The sequence below is a fragment of the Cryptomeria japonica genome, chromosome 7, assembly GCF_030272615.1.
Source record: "Cryptomeria japonica chromosome 7, Sugi_1.0, whole genome shotgun sequence".
Classification (NCBI taxonomy): Eukaryota; Viridiplantae; Streptophyta; class Pinopsida; order Cupressales; family Cupressaceae; genus Cryptomeria; species Cryptomeria japonica.
The window spans coordinates 175,882,411-175,900,298 of record NC_081411.1 but is presented as its reverse complement, the minus strand read 5'-3'; the positions used below and the strand labels follow the sequence as shown (position 1 = coordinate 175,900,298).

The 17,888-nt window shown below is 33.3% G+C and overlaps 1 protein-coding gene across 1 annotated transcript; it reads left to right on the top strand.

Moving 5' to 3' along the window:
• The first annotated feature begins 13,589 nt into the window (after window positions 1-13,589).
• Window positions 13,590-15,573, top strand: LOC131062396 (protein STRICTOSIDINE SYNTHASE-LIKE 5). The gene is given in 6 exon segments (XM_057996046.2): window positions 13,590-14,166; window positions 14,258-14,325; window positions 14,431-14,568; window positions 14,570-14,659; window positions 14,781-14,913; window positions 14,998-15,573. Coding segments are annotated over 6 exon segments (1,095 nt in total). The 5' UTR covers window positions 13,590-13,773; the 3' UTR covers window positions 15,271-15,573.
• Window positions 15,574-17,888: the final 2,315 nt, after the last annotated feature.

The following is a 17,888-nucleotide window of genomic DNA, read 5'->3' as shown; positions in this document are numbered from 1 at the left end:
TTTCAATCCTGGACACAGACGCTTCTGTATACTTCACAGACGCGATTCCCAGACACAGACGTGTCTCTGTTTGACACAGACGCTATTACAGACACAGACGCTATTCTGTCCTTCACAGACGCGATTCCCAGACACAGACGTGTCTCTGTTTGACACAGACGCTATTATAGACACAGACGCTATTCTGCCCTTCACAGACGTGCTTAGATGACTCAGACGCGGTTAGAACAGACACAGACGCGTTTCTGTAAATTTCGTGCAATTTTTCCAATCAGTGAAGTTGTTTTTGCTGTGACCAAATCCGACTGTTTGACTGTTTTTCATGACAAGAGGACACAATGTTGATGAGGACTCAATGTTTGCAAGTGTTTAGACTCCAAAATGACTCCAAGAAAAGTGTGTTGTTTGATGTAAAATGTTTTGCATACACTTGAAAACACAAAAGACACAATGTTTTGTTGTTTGGTCTTGAATGTTTTGAATGTTTAAAATAAGTCAAGCACAATTCTTATGGCTGGCCAAGACAATAGTTGTTGATCCCACATAGGGTTTTACCCCCGAGGCTACGCTATTCAGAGCGGATACTTAGATGCTTGACCTCACTGGCTCCACCCTCGGCACTCACTTCTCGGGTCAGCCAAGCATCAGTCCCCATGAAAACTCCCCATGGCGAACTTTGTATCTCTACTAAGAACTGTATGTGTGTGGGCCGCTACCAGAGGTCTGACCTCCTGCCCCAACAACTAGAAGGATTTGGGCCTCTAAAACAAAATGGTGCTAGTAAGGGCATCCGCTCATGTGGCCATACATGCGGCACTTTCAGCTCTGTAAATACAGAAGGCTCCCAGCCGGTAGGGGTTATGCCCTACAAATGATCAAATAAATTTGATCAAACGGGTTTATGGGGAGACATAGTGTCGGTATGAACTAATCAGCACACGTTATTCATAGTTTTCACCATGAATCCATTTGATTATAGTGGTTCGGAAGAGGTGGGTTTTTCTCGCTACCACTTGGGTCGTTCTCTTCTCACTAGTAGTCCTAATGACCACACGGGAAGACAGGCCCTCTAAAGATTAAACAAAAAGAGCCTATTGCTCAAGACACAAAAGACAATGATTCAATTTTAGTGCACCAATGTAAGTGTTTGCTAATCTATGAAAACAAGGCACACAACAAAATTACAAAACCCTAGCCAAGGCCCTGCAACAAAATTTGTTAGTAGTTTGGGTTGTTTCAAATGATCACCCCTTCCTGCAAGAACACAAGTTAGGTAAATTTTAGAAGACCCAAAAAGACTTTGTGAAAAAGGGGCCTTCAACAAAAACGTTTTTGCTCCCAAAACAAGCTGCACAAACTTAGTTAGCTAGATTTGCAGGGGTTAGTCCAAAAATAAACCAGATCTGAAACCCTAAGCACGAAATCCGAAAAATTGAATCAAAGAAAAATTGAAAAATTTCAAAACAGAAAACGCAGACGCAGTTATACCAGACACAGACGCGACTGTACGACATAGACGTGATTCTGTGATTCACAGACGTGCTTTGAACTCACAGACGCCCTTCCAGGACATAGACACGATCAGATGTAATATAGACGCGTTTCGGACACACGGACGCGGTTCCAGAAACCTGCAAAATAAAATTTGGCAAAAACACAGGCGCGATTCCCGATCCCGTAGACACTTCTGAAATTCAGAGACGCGATCCGAACGCTCGCAGATGCGGAAGTACCTAAAATGTTGTCGAAAAGTGTCCGATCTGCAACTTCAAAAATGCAAAATCTGCAACAAAAATGTTAAATGCAAAGGGACAAGAGTCCCACCGGGCGTGCCAAAATGTATATGGTGAAAATGGATAACATAATAACAATATTGAAAGGCTAAATGAATCCAACCACTAAACCCTAGCCTAACAATCAACAAAGATCCACCATAACATATGAAGATTACCTAAGACAATGCAAAATAAAACAAAATCACAAAGATTATACCATCACAAGTCCAATAGGGTTTTGATCTCCATTCTTCCTATCTCCATTGATCTTGCTTGATATATTTGCTCTCAGATTTTAATATGCACAAGAGCTCAACAAAGAACGGAATGTGGTTGCAAGTAGGATCGTAGTGTAGTCAATTGCATAAAAGATGATTAGCATGAATGATTAGGATGATTGATTAGGAATGAATGATTAGGGTTTGATAATGAAGGAAGCATCTCCTTATATAGAAGACACTATATGAAATGGAGGGATAAGATTGAGAGGTGTAAAAGGAGGTCGGCTATGACTAGAGGGTAGGTAGAAGAAATAATAAAATAATGAAAGGGGTAGGTAGTGTATGAATTAAGAGATGAATGCCATGTGTCATAAGTAGAAAAGGCTAATGAATTAATTAAATAAATAAAGATTTATTTAATTAATAGAAGAAGTGGGATCAATTAAATAAATAAGATATTTATTTAATTTAGGAAAAGGATAATTTAAATAAATAAATTTATTTATTTAAATAAGAAATAAGGCTAGAAGAGGATAAATGAATTAATTAAATAAATAAAGATTTATTTAATTAATAGAAGAATTAAGCTTAGATAATTAAATAAATAAAATATTTATTTAATTAGACATGACAATTTTAGGTGTCTACAATATGCATCCACCACACAAAAGGGCAAAAACAGGGCACAACCTCAAGCCCTACCCAACCCCATGCATCAATAGTAATCTTAAGGAGCAGGATCAACATGAACTCCCCCACTCGGAGAGGAAAAAAGCCAACAAATAGCACATATTTAGCCATGCAAGGAAAACACACCAAGCAGGTAGCCTAGAGGAGAAAACATACAACGCTAAACACAAATACACATCCTCCAACTATGAAAATAATGAGGTAGGGGAAGGCGAGACCAAAAGAAACAAATTCAAAGTCATAGAGGAGAGAAATATATCACAACAAACCTCAAGCAAGGTAGCCCATAATGCCTTCAATCGAAAAACGTTCCCCAAAATGCACAAACCCTAAAGCGAAGCAGGGGTAGGGCTTAGGGGAGCAAAAAAACACCAAGCCATGCCACCCAGGTGAAAAAAACCCAACCCAAAAGGGCACTACAAGAATAGACCGATGTTCAAGGTGGCCAAGCAAGCAACGCCCATAAAGGGCCCTAAAAAAAAGCCAACTACATAGTCAAGTCTTCCAGACAAAATTTTCCTAGAAAGCCACCCAACCCGCACACCATCGAGAAAACAGGCAGACAAAAGGGCCAAGCCCACTTCTTCCTAAATCTCCACCATCAGCATCCAAGTCATCCTCCTCTCCATTACTACTTCCCACACCAGAAACCCTAACTCCACCACCACTCCCACTACTCTCCTCTCCATATTTAACAAGAGCTGCAAGCAGCGTAGTTCCTGCCAAGCACTAGCAAGCAGGGAAAGCAGTAGTCACATGAAATAGATTATTAGTACAAATTGTAGTTAACTAGCAGAGTCATTGGGAAAGAGGAGATATATTAGTACGTGCAATATCTATCTAACAAGCATACAAAACACTTACAAAAAAACCAAGCATACAAAACACTGCAATTCAAAGCGAAAGAACATATATATAAAAGAAATGCATATATTTAGTAAATGTATCTGCTTCCATTCTTATAAGATCATCAATTGATTTAACATAATATGACAATACAAAGTGGAAGGAGGAGATATATATTGACATATATTTGCCAAATGTTGTTTGTCTATTAACTATGCTATACATTTTGAAGACCAAACTAGTACAATGATAAAACTGTATAATTTCATTGGTTTTTTTGAATGAGAAAAATTCTTGGCTATTTGGGCTTTTCTATGGGCTTCCTACTATGCAGAGCTTTTGTATTCACAAACCTGCGAAATTAACAACATGAAAGATTAGCTAAAATAGTCCACGGAAAATTTAAATCTCATAGGAAGTGAAGTACACATTGTACACTACAAAGGAAGGCATCAAAATGTTGGAACTAAAATGGACAGAAGCATAGAAATACGCTACAATAACATGATGTAAACGCTTTGATTCAACAAAATTTTCTCAGATAAACATCTTCAATTTTAAATACCAGACAATTAGGGAGACAAAATCTCCAACTTCAATTTTATCAACAATTCATACAAATTGCTGAAACAGACCAAAAATGAAAAACAGGTCAAGATTCTATAGAAGAGTGACAAAAGAGAAAGAGAAAGGACAAAGTGAAAGGAAACAAACATACCTTTCTTTGTTAATTCCAGTTGCTATCTACAAGAGAATCGGTGCCAAACCAAATAATCGATGTTGCAATTTGGAAAACCAACATTTACAACCAAATGCAAATATCAAAATGGTTTAATCCGATATAACTCAATTTATTAGTTCAAAATCTGTGAACTCTGGTTTAAAACATAAATCCATATTTTGAATTTTAAATAGCTTGGTACACCAAAATCTTGTAACTTGGCAAATAGATAGGAAACTTTATTACTGAAATCAAACTAAATTACAAAGTGCTTTGCTCAAAAATGCTTGCAAAAGGTTAAGCATCGATGCTTATACTTGGAGAAGGTTATCTAATAGTTGTAGAGATCTCTAGTACTTCCACTTCCATTATGAGCGGTTGCAGCTTCTCAATCTATTATGTTATACATGTTCAATAGCTGCCAAGCTTGTCCAATTGGCACTGTCTGAATTTGGTAGGAGCTGAATCTACCTACGTAATCTATCCTATTTGTCTAAATGAGGGTTTCAGAATTATAACAATCAATACATATTTTAGATTTTTTGTAACAATTGGTTCTTTTTGCATTGGAGGGTATTCTAAGAATCGTATCATATTGGAAGGGTTTGAATCCGCTTTTGGGATTTGAGTATTTTGACAAGTATAGATTTTTGCAATTATCATACTACTAATCATCATTAATTTTAGTAGGATTCGCACCTACATAGCCATAAAAACACCAAAGGTTTTTCCTTTCAATGCTATGGCTATTTCCTAAACATGTGATTATGGGGTTGAGGCACACAATTTTGAGTGTAGAGGAAATTGGTTCTTTTATGCTGAACTCACAAAAAGAGTATGCATAATAATCACAATGGCAATGGAAAGAGCAGTCTACAAAGAATGTCATGATCTGTAACATCATGGTAGTAATGGTCTAAATCTGACATGGGTTTGAAAGAAGGTAGCATATAGAATACAGGGCAATCGCTTAGCCCTTAACTAGTACATGTTATTAGGAAAGCCCTAAATTGGTCATACCCCAATACAAACCCCACTTTCTTTTGTTCTATATTGCAAAACCATTCAAAGAGAAGGTAGAGGTACAGACAATTGAAAACAAAATAAAGATAATAACCTAGCATGAGTACAACAATGAGATGCAAGGAAAAGATAAACCTAAAGCACAGATCCACCAAAAAATTACCAATATCGCACAAATCGATGCCCTACAGCCTCCCTATTGGCAAGTTGTGATTGGATTATGACCATTCATCATTGTAAAATTTAGTTTGCTCAAGCAAACAACCCGCTCATGGTTTGTATGACCAAGAAGAGATCAAGGCATGTTTCATTCACGCGTTGATGGAAAGAAAACTAGATATACATAATATACAGAGGATTGAATAGACAATACAGATGCAAATAAAGATTTTGTGGCAGTCATGGCACCTGGAATATCAACAACAAAACAATAATAACCGAATAAGTGGAAATTCCTCACCTAGGCATATCCCTCTTACAAAGAAATTTATCAGCTAACAAATTTGTTTAGGAAGTACCAATAGGAAATAGTCATAAATTACACAGATTTGTCCAAAACAGATAAATTCACTTGACCAAATTCAATATGCTTGTATTTCTTGTTGATTTGATTGAGATAATAATGAACAGCCCTAAACTTGTTAATATTTTATCCAGAATAGCTTTACCCATGACAATTCCTCGTATTTATCTCTTTTTTTTGTGTTTTTTCACTCATTCACTTCTCAACTTCTTGATATGTCTACAATCATAATTGCAGAACTAAGACTTAAAGGAACAACAATTCAATTCTATTAATATCCCATTTATACTGATATAAGTGTGTTAGGATTCGTGGAATGGAAATTCTAATTATGAACTGTATATGTTGAAATAATAAACTTTTTCCTATCACATTTCCCATTGCTTTAAGTGCATCATTAAATTTGCTAGCAAAAAAAGAGAGCTATTATAATTAATAGAACTAGTCTTCACAACTACCCTCGAAACTAAGAATATTCTTAAACTAAACACCAGCCAAAACACAAAACCCTGAAAATACAATGCATGAAAGTAAAAGCATTGTTGAGTGACTATTGCATCTTATCTGTAATACTGGTTGCAAACGTCTAAAACTGGATGCGATAGGTTTGTTTTCCCAAATAATGATTTCCCACCTGTAGAGATCTCGAATGCCTAGTTGTTAAATTAGGATTTTATATTATATTAAACCTAGCTTTTGGTATATGGGACAATCAAATGAATAAATAAACAAACACAACACAAAAAACATTGCATGAGCACAACTAAAAGCTATAGAAAAGCCAAACTTACAACAAAGCCATGAAACAGTTGGAAGCACAGATCCAAACAATGGTTTTTGCATTGTTTATTATCTCTATGCTTATTTAATAAGTAGCACTGCATAGATTGATGCCCACAGGACAACCCACAAGTGTCCAGCATGAAGACCAATGCATTCTTTTATTTGCATCCTACATTCGATGACATTCCCTAGATCTAAGCTCTGCAAGTTTTTTTGGATTGCCATCTATTCCAAGCTATCATCGGGAACCCTGCTTTGACAGTCCTGGCTCTGAAGATATAGGTTTTCCATAGAGCTGACCTCTGCAAGTTTTTCCTTGATGGGCCATCTGTTTCTAACCACCGTCAGGGACTCTGCTTTGATGACCCTGCACCTGCCTCTGGAGACGTGTGTTCTCTCTTGTTGAGAACCGCAAAAAACCCTGCAAACCCCTGCAAACTGTCCAAATATCCAATACACATATAGAAAAAATCTCGAGCATAATAATTCACATAAATAATACACATCTTTTCCAGATAGAAACTAAGGAAATAGGGAAAATTTTACAACATAACAATGTTTGATTGGTTGGGCGTGCTCATATTAATAACGGGTTAAGCAAAGTAGCCTTGTTATAGTTTCCTGCAAGCAGGAACTAATAATGTGTTTTTTAACATATATATCATGATTTTTTGTACATTCTATATGCCTCCTTCCTTGGCTTAAAAAAATTGTCCCGTTTTAGATCCATATATGTGTATGTTAGAATCTATAATACTTCTAAATATATTTAATTTTAAAAATAAAATTTACATCTATTTATATCATTTGAAAATTCTATGGTATTTCACTCTTTGAAATATTTGTATCCATTTTTGCATATCTATTTTAATACCTTTAAATAACATTTAATTTTACAAAATATATTATATTTATTTACATCATGTTTAATCATTTTTATTAAATGTGCAATCGTAAACTCATCATTACATCTCAAAGTTGGACAATTAAAACAACACATAACCTAGTCATTTAAAAATAAAATCTATTGTTGTATAAAAGCCTATGGGAGAGAGGGAAAACAGATAAAGAAAATTCACATTCATTCTAGCTCAAAATTATCAAAATATAACATTTACTACAAAACAAGATCCTATCAAATGTATCTTATTGCTTGTTAATACTTTATAAAAAATAACAAGTGATTTGAGGACTTTCAATTAAAAACAAAATATGATTTTGAGATCTTCCAACTCTCACATAGAAATTCTTAGCATTCATATAATAATCAAAACTTAACAAAATTAATATAAACATTTTCAAAACCAATTCAAAACTTAAAACATGTTTTCACATCCTTATAAATCAATTAATATTTTTATTTTTATGGTTCTATATGCTCACATTATTCATATCACAATTTACAAAATTCATTAATACTTTGCAACCAAGTGTTGCAATTGGATCAACTAATTCATTTTTCTGGCATATTTGTTCCATTCTCAACAGAACCTTTGTCTCATATGTCATCTTCATCTTGCACAACATCTAATGTCATATAATGCAATATACAAAAACAAATAATGTTTTCGGAAATGCTTCCAAATTTGGATGCCACATTTTTATTTCAAAATTTTCCACATTTTTTTAGCCTTCTAAATGCATGATCTACCACAATACATGTTGATGGCAACTCAAAATTGAATTCCATCTGACTAGTTGTTAGACCTCCATTGAAAGGTGTAACCAACCATGCCATAGTGGATATGTAATATCACCAATAATGTACCCTATCATATTTAATGAGTCAATTGACATTGGATGGCCATTTAATCTTTGTCCACCCTCAAACATTCTATAGAAACCTAAATATTATAGAAGTATAATTATTTATAGAACCAAGTCACCTTGTAAAAATATCCATGAAATACATATTACTATCAAAAATTGCTCATAATGACTTACTACAATTACATGATCATGATCAAACCAATCATAGGAACACTCATTAGGTGCAAGATGAAATTGAATGCGAGTTACATCTATTGCCCCACAATAATTTAGAAATCCTTGTTGACAAAAACCCTCTTTCACATGATTGGCATATGGTTACTAGGCTATTGGATATGAATTCAAAATCAAATATAGAAGGCATTAATGAGATTATTTACAACTCTTACTACAATGAAATTTCCATAACTGAATAGTTTACTAATGTTAATTATTGTCATCCTAAATGATAATCGTACAACTACAATAGCAACAGGTTTCTCAATTGAAAGAAGGTTCCCTGTGTTTTATAGTTGTAGCAAATGAATATGTTATTACACCTTACTTCAGTTCATCATTCAAAGTTTCACAAACATTTGAAAGGATACATAAGGAAACCTATAAATGCTATGAAAATGTTCATCATCACATATAACTTGAAAAGTGTAGTGGTTCCACCAATGTAAAGAGTATGGTTTTGTTGGCCCAAGGTTTGTGGTTGCACCAAAAGGTCAACTTGTTAATGCCTGATACAAACACCAAAGATAAACAAACCATGAGAGAAGGGTAAGTCATGTTGAAAATCTCTAAGGGTGGTGTTGAACAACCAACGAGACAAAGGCACCAACCTTCCAACAATCCCCACCCAACATGCCAAAGGGATTTGAACCCATTACCTAATCTCTAATACCACTTATTGGCCCAAGGTTTATCATTGTGCCAAAATATTTGAACTGATTCACCCCTACTCTTAGTCTTATCGTAGGTTCAATAAGAGGCAATTTAGTTATGTGAAAATATTAATATAATTAGGTGCGATCAAGGATTGGTTTTGATTGGGATTATGGGTTTCCTTGATTAGGATTGTGACCTTGTGATAAGACTTGATGATGTAGTATGATGTTTTCTTGTTTCTTTAGATAGGTCACTAGATGCAGTATTATTGTGATTGCTATTAGTTGGATCTTGAATCGAGAGTATGATTTTTTTATCTCATGAGTTGTCAAAGTCATGCAGGTGGTTTAAGGAAGGAAATTCTTTATTATAATTATTTAAGTTGTGATTGGGAGGGAGTATAACCCTTGTATTAATACAATGTCAAACAAACGTTTCTTTATGTTCATCAATAAATTGATCCATCGTGTTGTTTTTTTTTAAGATGCAATAAAGTCCTTAAGATCTAATTAGAACTCACTTTGGTCATCAATACTTTTGTTGTCACTTGTGGTATTGAAGAAATCATGATGATAAGTTTCTTAAACATGTACATCACACAATTATTGATGGGGTTATTATATTTGTTCCATCTTGAATTATGCTCATGATTGCATTATTGAGGATATAAGGTGGTTGAATTTTGTATGAAGTGGGTTTTTCTTTAATCTTGCTTTAAGAAATAGGATTTAGTTTGATTTTAGATGATTGGGTTGAATTTGAATATATTTGAAGTCTTATCCATTAGTATTTACTCTAGTATCAATAATTTTGGGATTTGGATTTGATCAAGTTGACCTAAAAAATCCTACATGTTTAAATAAATGGATGACTTTAGATTTAAGATTGGAAGTGGTTTGTTTGCATTCTTAGGGATTTTATCAAATTGGAATAATCCCTAGGACCTACACATTGATAAAGTTTGAAGAGTTGGTTTATTTGATTTGAATGCATTGATAAGGGATGTGATGGAGTTATTAACATTGATTGGGATTACCTAGAGTTTTAATTTGATTTTATTTTATTTGCGTTATACCTAAAATTTTAGGTTTAGAATTATTTGGATGGGAATTCATTTGATTAGGATTATGCTGATTTTGATTTTGAGTAATAAGTTAGGTTCAATAGCTTATTGAGGTAGCATGATGAATTGATTGGGTATAGATGGGGTTGATATTTATTATTAATCTAGGCTAATGTTCTTAAGAAAGATTTAATTTTTGGTCGGATTTTTTATGGCGATTTATTTATTGCATTGGTATACTTAACATAGTTTAATATTCTTAAGAAAGCTTTATTATAATCAAGTTGTGGATTGCTACGCTTAAGATACTTATATTTCTGAAGAAATAGTGATTCTAAGGATGATGATTAGGCTTAAGTTATTGATTTTAATTGTGATTTTGACTTGGGTAGATGAGAATCAATTAATTTTAAGAATATAAGGATTGGTTGGATTAATATTTGGGATTTTGATTAGGATTTAGAATTATGAGTTAAATTTGTATTTGGATTAGAATTTTAAATTTAGGATATGAAATTGTGATATGAGGATAATTGTATTCCAACCAAGATGGGGGCTGCATTTTGATATTTCTTGGTTAATTATAATAATGGTTTCAACCTTTGGTTCGCAAGTCTATTTTTTTATTTTTCTCTTCCAAATGTCAGATTTTTAACTTTGGATACTTCATGGTCACAAATGTTTTTTTTTTGGATCGAAAGAATGTCAATATATTTTTTTTACATGAAACACACACTAAATAAACAAACATCCAAATTTATTCGACTGAGATCATACCTAATTGTGATCCTACAAATAATGTCTTGTCTAGTGATGAAATATAGGGACCATGAGGAGGAACTAAAGTTTTTTATCAAACAAGATCACCTAAAGGTTTGAGAGGAGTCATTGCCTAAAAAATAATTTTTAAGTACATATAGTAACTTAAAAGCATAAACTAATAGCTAATGCATCATGCAACTATAGGGGGCTAGCATTTGTATCTAGGATGAACAAATTGATAGGGGATCTCCTCTATATACCTAAGGATATCTAAGACTAAAATCAAATATTGAGAGATCTACCTACAAGCATGTGTTTGGGGTCATGTGCATTCCCACTTCCCCTTAATCCCAATAATATGTACAACAAGGATATACCAAACATAATAGCCCTACTTTGAAGTGAGTCTTTAGTTTGTACAAACATTTCTATATCCCATTAGAAAATGTGAGTTTGGCTCATCCCCCTTCCTAATGAAATATTACATTAGTCCTAGTCAAGTTCTTTTCTTTACCAATATTGCCTAGTAAAATGAGTCAAGAACATACACAAATTGTCTCATTATAAGTATTTTTTTAAAGGTGAAATGGGCATTTTTTTTCTCTAAGGTCACCTTTTGGTGTCACAAGAGGGCATACACATCTAGAAGTCATTTCAATTAAGTCATGCCAGATTTCATTAACCTTAATATACAAGTGTATAATGAAGCTAGTGATAAATTTTACAGATTGGAAAATTAAAGCTACACATAAATAATTTATTAGTTTAAAATATTTCTTGGACTAGCCAAAATACTTAGGTGTGCTAATTAATAAAGTAGATAGGTTGATCTATGAATTTATATGTCAAAGTAAAATAGATGAACTAAAATATGAAACCTATATAGTAGAATAGCATACATTAGCAAAGGTCTTCTAAAATAGAAACTTGCAAATAGAGAGATAACAATGATAAAAATGGTAGGTTAGCAACCTTAGATATTAGGAAAACTAAAAAATGCAAAAGGATAAAGCTTCAAATAACATAAAAAAAAAGTATTTAGGGCCAATAATAAAGGCACTAACCCAAAAATAGATGCACCATATGTTTATGAATGTGTTGAACAATGAAAAAATACACTAAACTATTTAGAGACCAAAAAAGGAAAGGAAACCTAAAAATACAAGGGTTAATATACACATATATGATTAGAAAAACATAAAACGTGTCATAAAATTAAAACCATATACAAATATATTAGAAATACGAAAATATATTACAAAACAAGGAAGAAATCATTTAGAATTTTTGGTTCAATCAATGTGTATAATGTCAAGGGACATGTTAAAATGCAAATGCATGAGTTGAAACATAGATGGCTTCACTTAAATCAAGGTTGCATTTATTAAACTATCATCCTCCAACAAACAACTATTCACAAGTGTTATTAAAATATGTTAAAATGGACATTCATCCTATTGAACATGTCAAAATACAAGTGAATAAATGCAAAACATAAACAATGAATCAAACTATTTAATCTAAACCTCATTTCACAACTAAATACAACTTTTAGATTAAATAAGATATATGCTTAAAAATGATGAAAGAAAATAAAAATATTTTCAGCGAGAAGCTCTTTGTTACACCAATGGTTGTCGTGGTCAAAGTGGATTGATGTGTGATAGATTGAATGTTATGTGCTCAAAATAATATTATAACTTCAGACTCAAGGTTTCCTTTTGAAATGTGCTCATATAATGAGATCTTTATAGGTTTCAAAGGAGGAGGATAAATGGATGGGATTTATTTAAGACATCAATGGGTTAAGATGATTGAGAGGATTGGATACATGAGTAGACTTCCAGTGACACTTTACGATAGGTGCATTCAAGGAGGCCCATGTTCAAAGGAACTTGAAATGCTATGATTTAATTAGATAACATGGATAATAAATATTCAAAAAATCCCTTTTTCTAGAGTCTAATGATTGCATTTAGCCATGCCCAAGATTTCCTTGAATAATCGTGATTTGGATTATGCAAATGATTTGCTAGTTAACTAATTATTTCTAGTCAATCATTGGTTTATATTTATTTAATTTAGCTAGAGTAGGAATGATGTGGATGACGACTTAAATAATTAAATATTAGACATTAAGAAATGGATGAAATAATTGATTAACTAAATAAATTATCTTGACTTATTTAGTCAATGTTATTCTCTCATATAAGATAGATACAAAACTTTATAGACAATATAAAATCCTCTATAAAAAAATGTTTTATGAACACCCCTATAACACCTTGCCCTTAAAATGTCTTGTTTAAGACTGGCGAAAGTGGCTACTCATTCTTTCAGTTTTGCATTGTTCTTTGAAACGAAAAGAACGTTAAAAAATACCTTGATCCCGGTAACTGAAATATTCGTTCTGGCGATAAAATCAGTGGCCAAGTCAATGCACTGAAATTTTTTGAAAATGATATAAAATTACCGGTACCATGGATGCACTAAAAACATAAAATACATGTTTAATGTTATTAGATTAAGTGAAAGAGATCGTTGAGAACCGTGAACTCGGAGAATACGCACCTGGATAAGAAGTGACCAACTGCTGATTTATTAAAGCAGAAAACTAAAAAAGCAGAAAATAATGAGATAACCGTTCTCATCTCCAGCTCATCAATCATATCTCCAATATAGATATCGGATCCAACAGGGGAGCATATTGTTAAAGAAAAAAGATGGAGGTGAAACAGGTAGCAGCAATCGTAGCTGTAATATGTGTGGGTCTAGGGTTAGCATGGAAGGCTCTTTTGAGCGTATCTCTAATAGATCCTTTGCCTTTTGACCTTCCTCCGTCTCCAGAGAAAGTGGGAGTCTTGTCTTACAACAACAGACTCCACTCGGCATTCAAGCTTGCTTTTGGGCAGGTGTTGGGACCAGAGGATCTGGCAGTTGATTCTCAAGGAAGACTGTATACGGCTTGTGCAGATGGCTGGATTAAACGCATCTCCTTTGAGAGTAACGACTCATACTCCTCTCTGCAGGTTGAGAAGTGGGCATACGTTGGAGGGCGTCCATTGGGCATTGCTCTTGGTCTCCATGGAGAGTTATTAGTCTGCGAATCTTACAGGGTTTTTCTCCTCCTCTCTTTCTTTAGAATGGTCTTGTGGGCAGTTTTCTGTTTAGTAGATAACAAGAATCTGAGCTTTTTGTGTACTACAGGGACTGCTAAATGTGACAGAGGGTAAAGTGGAGCTGCTGTCTGGGGAAGCTGAGGGATTGTCTTACAGGTAACCCACTTTTCTTCTCATTCAGTACAGGTTGCTGATTTTAAGATTACTAGGGATATTTGTGGTTTTGGGTCTTTGGAAATCTGAAAAGGTGGGAGTTGAAAGGCTTGCAGATGGAGTAGATGTAGGCAAAGACGGGATCGTTTATTTCACAGACGCCAGCTACAAATACGGATTGGATATGCATATAATAGATATCATCGAGGGCCGACCTCGCGGCCGGCTGCTCAAATATGATCCTGCAAACAACACTACTTCTCAGAGAACTATATTTTGCCAATGGAGTTGCGCTCTCCCCCAAGCAGGATTTCCTCGTCTTCTGTGAAACATCAATGTCAGTAGTAATAACCTATTTCACCACTAATCTTCCATTATATCTGATGATTGCTACCAATTTTTCATAAAATTTTACATGTTTTTTCTATGGAGATTGAAAGTGAAACTGCCAATTGCAGGTTCCGGTGTCGGAAGTTCTGGCTGCAAGGGCCCAAGAAAGGTAACACAGAATCGTTTGTTGACAGGCTTCCCGGAGTTCCCGATAACGTCCGATATGACGGACGAGGCATCTTCTGGATTGCACTTCCAACGGTATTCTTATGATGAATACTATGAAATTTGTATAATTTTTATAAATGTTAAGTCGGGTTCCTGATATCTGTGTAATTTTTGCAGAGCTGGAATCTGTTGGGCAGGACAATGATAAGATACTCTTTTCTGAGGCACTTGGTTGTAGCGATGGCAGCAGTGGCGCCACATGTGATAGATTCAACCCTAATAAATGAAGCGAGCGTTTTGGGTGTAAACGAAAATGGGGAGGCGGTTGCACTTTTCTCTTATCCCGGTATCACCATGATCACCGCAGGGTTGAGAGTTGGAGAGTTTCTTTACTATGGGGGTCTTCATCTCGAATACATCGGTCGCCTTCATATCGGAGCAAAACTATGAAAAAGGTTGATCCAGCTCCGACACAGAACTCTACCCTAGCCATTCTCCCAAGAGGATTTCGTCTACTTGGGTTGAAGTACCTGAGTCCATATTTAAGAGTCAGGTTGATTTTGCTCCATAAAAGTAGGATAATTAGTTTCTAAATTATTATGCGTTTGACAATTGAATGTATGATGTTCATTGTATTTTTCTATGATGTCTATGCTTTGTATTTTTTTTCTAAATTATTATGCATGGTTTGACAATTGAATGTATGATGTTCATTGTATTTTTCTATGATGTCTATGTTTTGTATTTTTCTTTGATTTTTTTCTATTTTCAGAGAGAGTGGGAATCAAGTCATTGTCAAGATAACATCAATTTGCCATTTCTTTTTCAATATGAGTTTTCATAATGAAAAATATTATGCATAGTTGGACAATTGAATCTATGATATTTGTGTTTTCTATTTTTCTTTGACTTTCTTCTACTTCCAACAATAATGGGAATCAAGTTCATCTTAAGGAACATCATTGTCATCTTTTTTTAATATTAGTTTGCATAATGAAAAATATTATATTTAGGTATATTTGTAAAGTCATAAAGTGACTATATGTAATTATCACATGAAAAATAATTTAGATTATATTTAGTTGGATTGATAATTGTGATAAATATTTAAAAATCAAATGTATAAGATCATAAAGATATTTAGTTTTAGAATCTATAATAGAATGATGTTATTGATGTCATGAAACTTTATGCCTTTGGTATGATGATTGTTTTAGAATTATCACTTACAAATATAATTTTGATGTTTGATTGTTTGAATTATGGCACACAAATTTGGATTAGGAAGTGAATGTTTTTAAAAGTTGTTCTCTCTAACCTAAAATGTTTGACAAGCTTATGAGTATTGCAATGTATACAGACAAATTTGAAGAATCTTTCTCATCACTAGAATCAAGTAATCTACGTGATGGACTAGCTTTAGAGCTTTGAATGAAGATTTGAAAATAACATCACCAATATATACATGGTCTATACACAAATCAAGTTCTTTTGGTCTCTTATGAAATGTCATTGAATTTCAACATTTTCAACTTGTTGTATATAAATTCAACATATTAATTAATTACACAATGAATATCTTAAAATATTATAACATAGCAATATGTTTGACAAATGTAAATTCTTAGTCAACTCATAATGCCTAGTCGCAAGTAAATAAAACTTTAGAAACAAATTTTGATCCTTTGAATTCTAGGTTCATTCTTGCATGTTGTGACATCAATAATTGGTGTTTTTAGAATTCTATATAAGAAATAATTCTAGCTACAATCATATGTCTATGAGATCATCATAAATCCAAATGAAAAAAATAAATATAGTGTATATTCAATATTGCAAAAGATTACTATAAAAATTTTAAGTTACAAACATATAGGCCTCCTAGATATATGAAACAATGAGATGACATATATAATAGATACGAGTTTAAAAATCAATCACTCTCAATAGGAGGTTATTTAACATGGTCTAAGTGGCTTAGAGATGGCCTTAACTAGATAGAGGTGGTACATAGCTATATCTTGATTAAGGATTCATAAGGCAGTAATGGCATTTGAGTACCTCAAATCAAGATGAACAATACCATTATTACACTTAGGATTAATGTAATATTATTTTAAATGAAATCCTTACACCTACAACCCCATTCGATGTTTATTAGGAAGAAATAAAAAATGTATCCCAATAATGAGACAATGTTAGGTACCCATTTATAATTTGTTATCTCCCAAAATGAAGAGATAGACATGTGAGAAGAAAGATTAAGTGTCTTCTGTTAAAATTAATTATGTAATCAATCAAAAATAAGGGAAATCATGAATCCTTATCCTAATAGAATTCAAACAAAACTCAATGAAATAATACAAAAGCAAGAAATAGGAATGTAAAATCTATCAATCAATTCTCGCTATTCCATGATTTCATATAGCTTCCATTGCTCTTCTCCTCTTTGTGGTATGGTGGCTCTTAGATATCGCATTGACAACCTGCAAATGACACAAAGATTCAAAGTTCGTGATTATTCTTGATTGATGAAAATGGAGATTGAATGCTCAATTTATAGATAATTGGATGAGATTGATTGAGAGGTGGAACTCAGCTAAGCTCACATGTTGATTGATAGTTGAACTACTGATTTGGAGGTGGAACATAATAGATTGAATAGATAAAATGAGTTAACTGATTGGGGGGATAATTGAGAAAATGACAAAGAAATCTTTTTGGAAAAAAAGCTAACTAAAAGATAGAAAAAGAATGATTGGAGAGAATAAAGAAAAGATTTAATTAATCAATTGATTGAAATGATAAATTAAAATATATTGAATAGTTAACTGATTAAAAGCTGATTGAAAACTTTATTAGAAAAAGCTAGCTAAAAGATAAAAATAGGAACTAAAAAGATAATTGATTTAATTAATTAATTAATTTACCATGTGCTTGCACTTTGATTTTGATTTTCAATTTAATCTTTGCATGAGATTTAATTCAAATATTGAATTTATTTTAAATTCAATTTGTTATTTGAATATATTTAGAACTTGACTTTGATTTTCAATTTGTTTTTTATA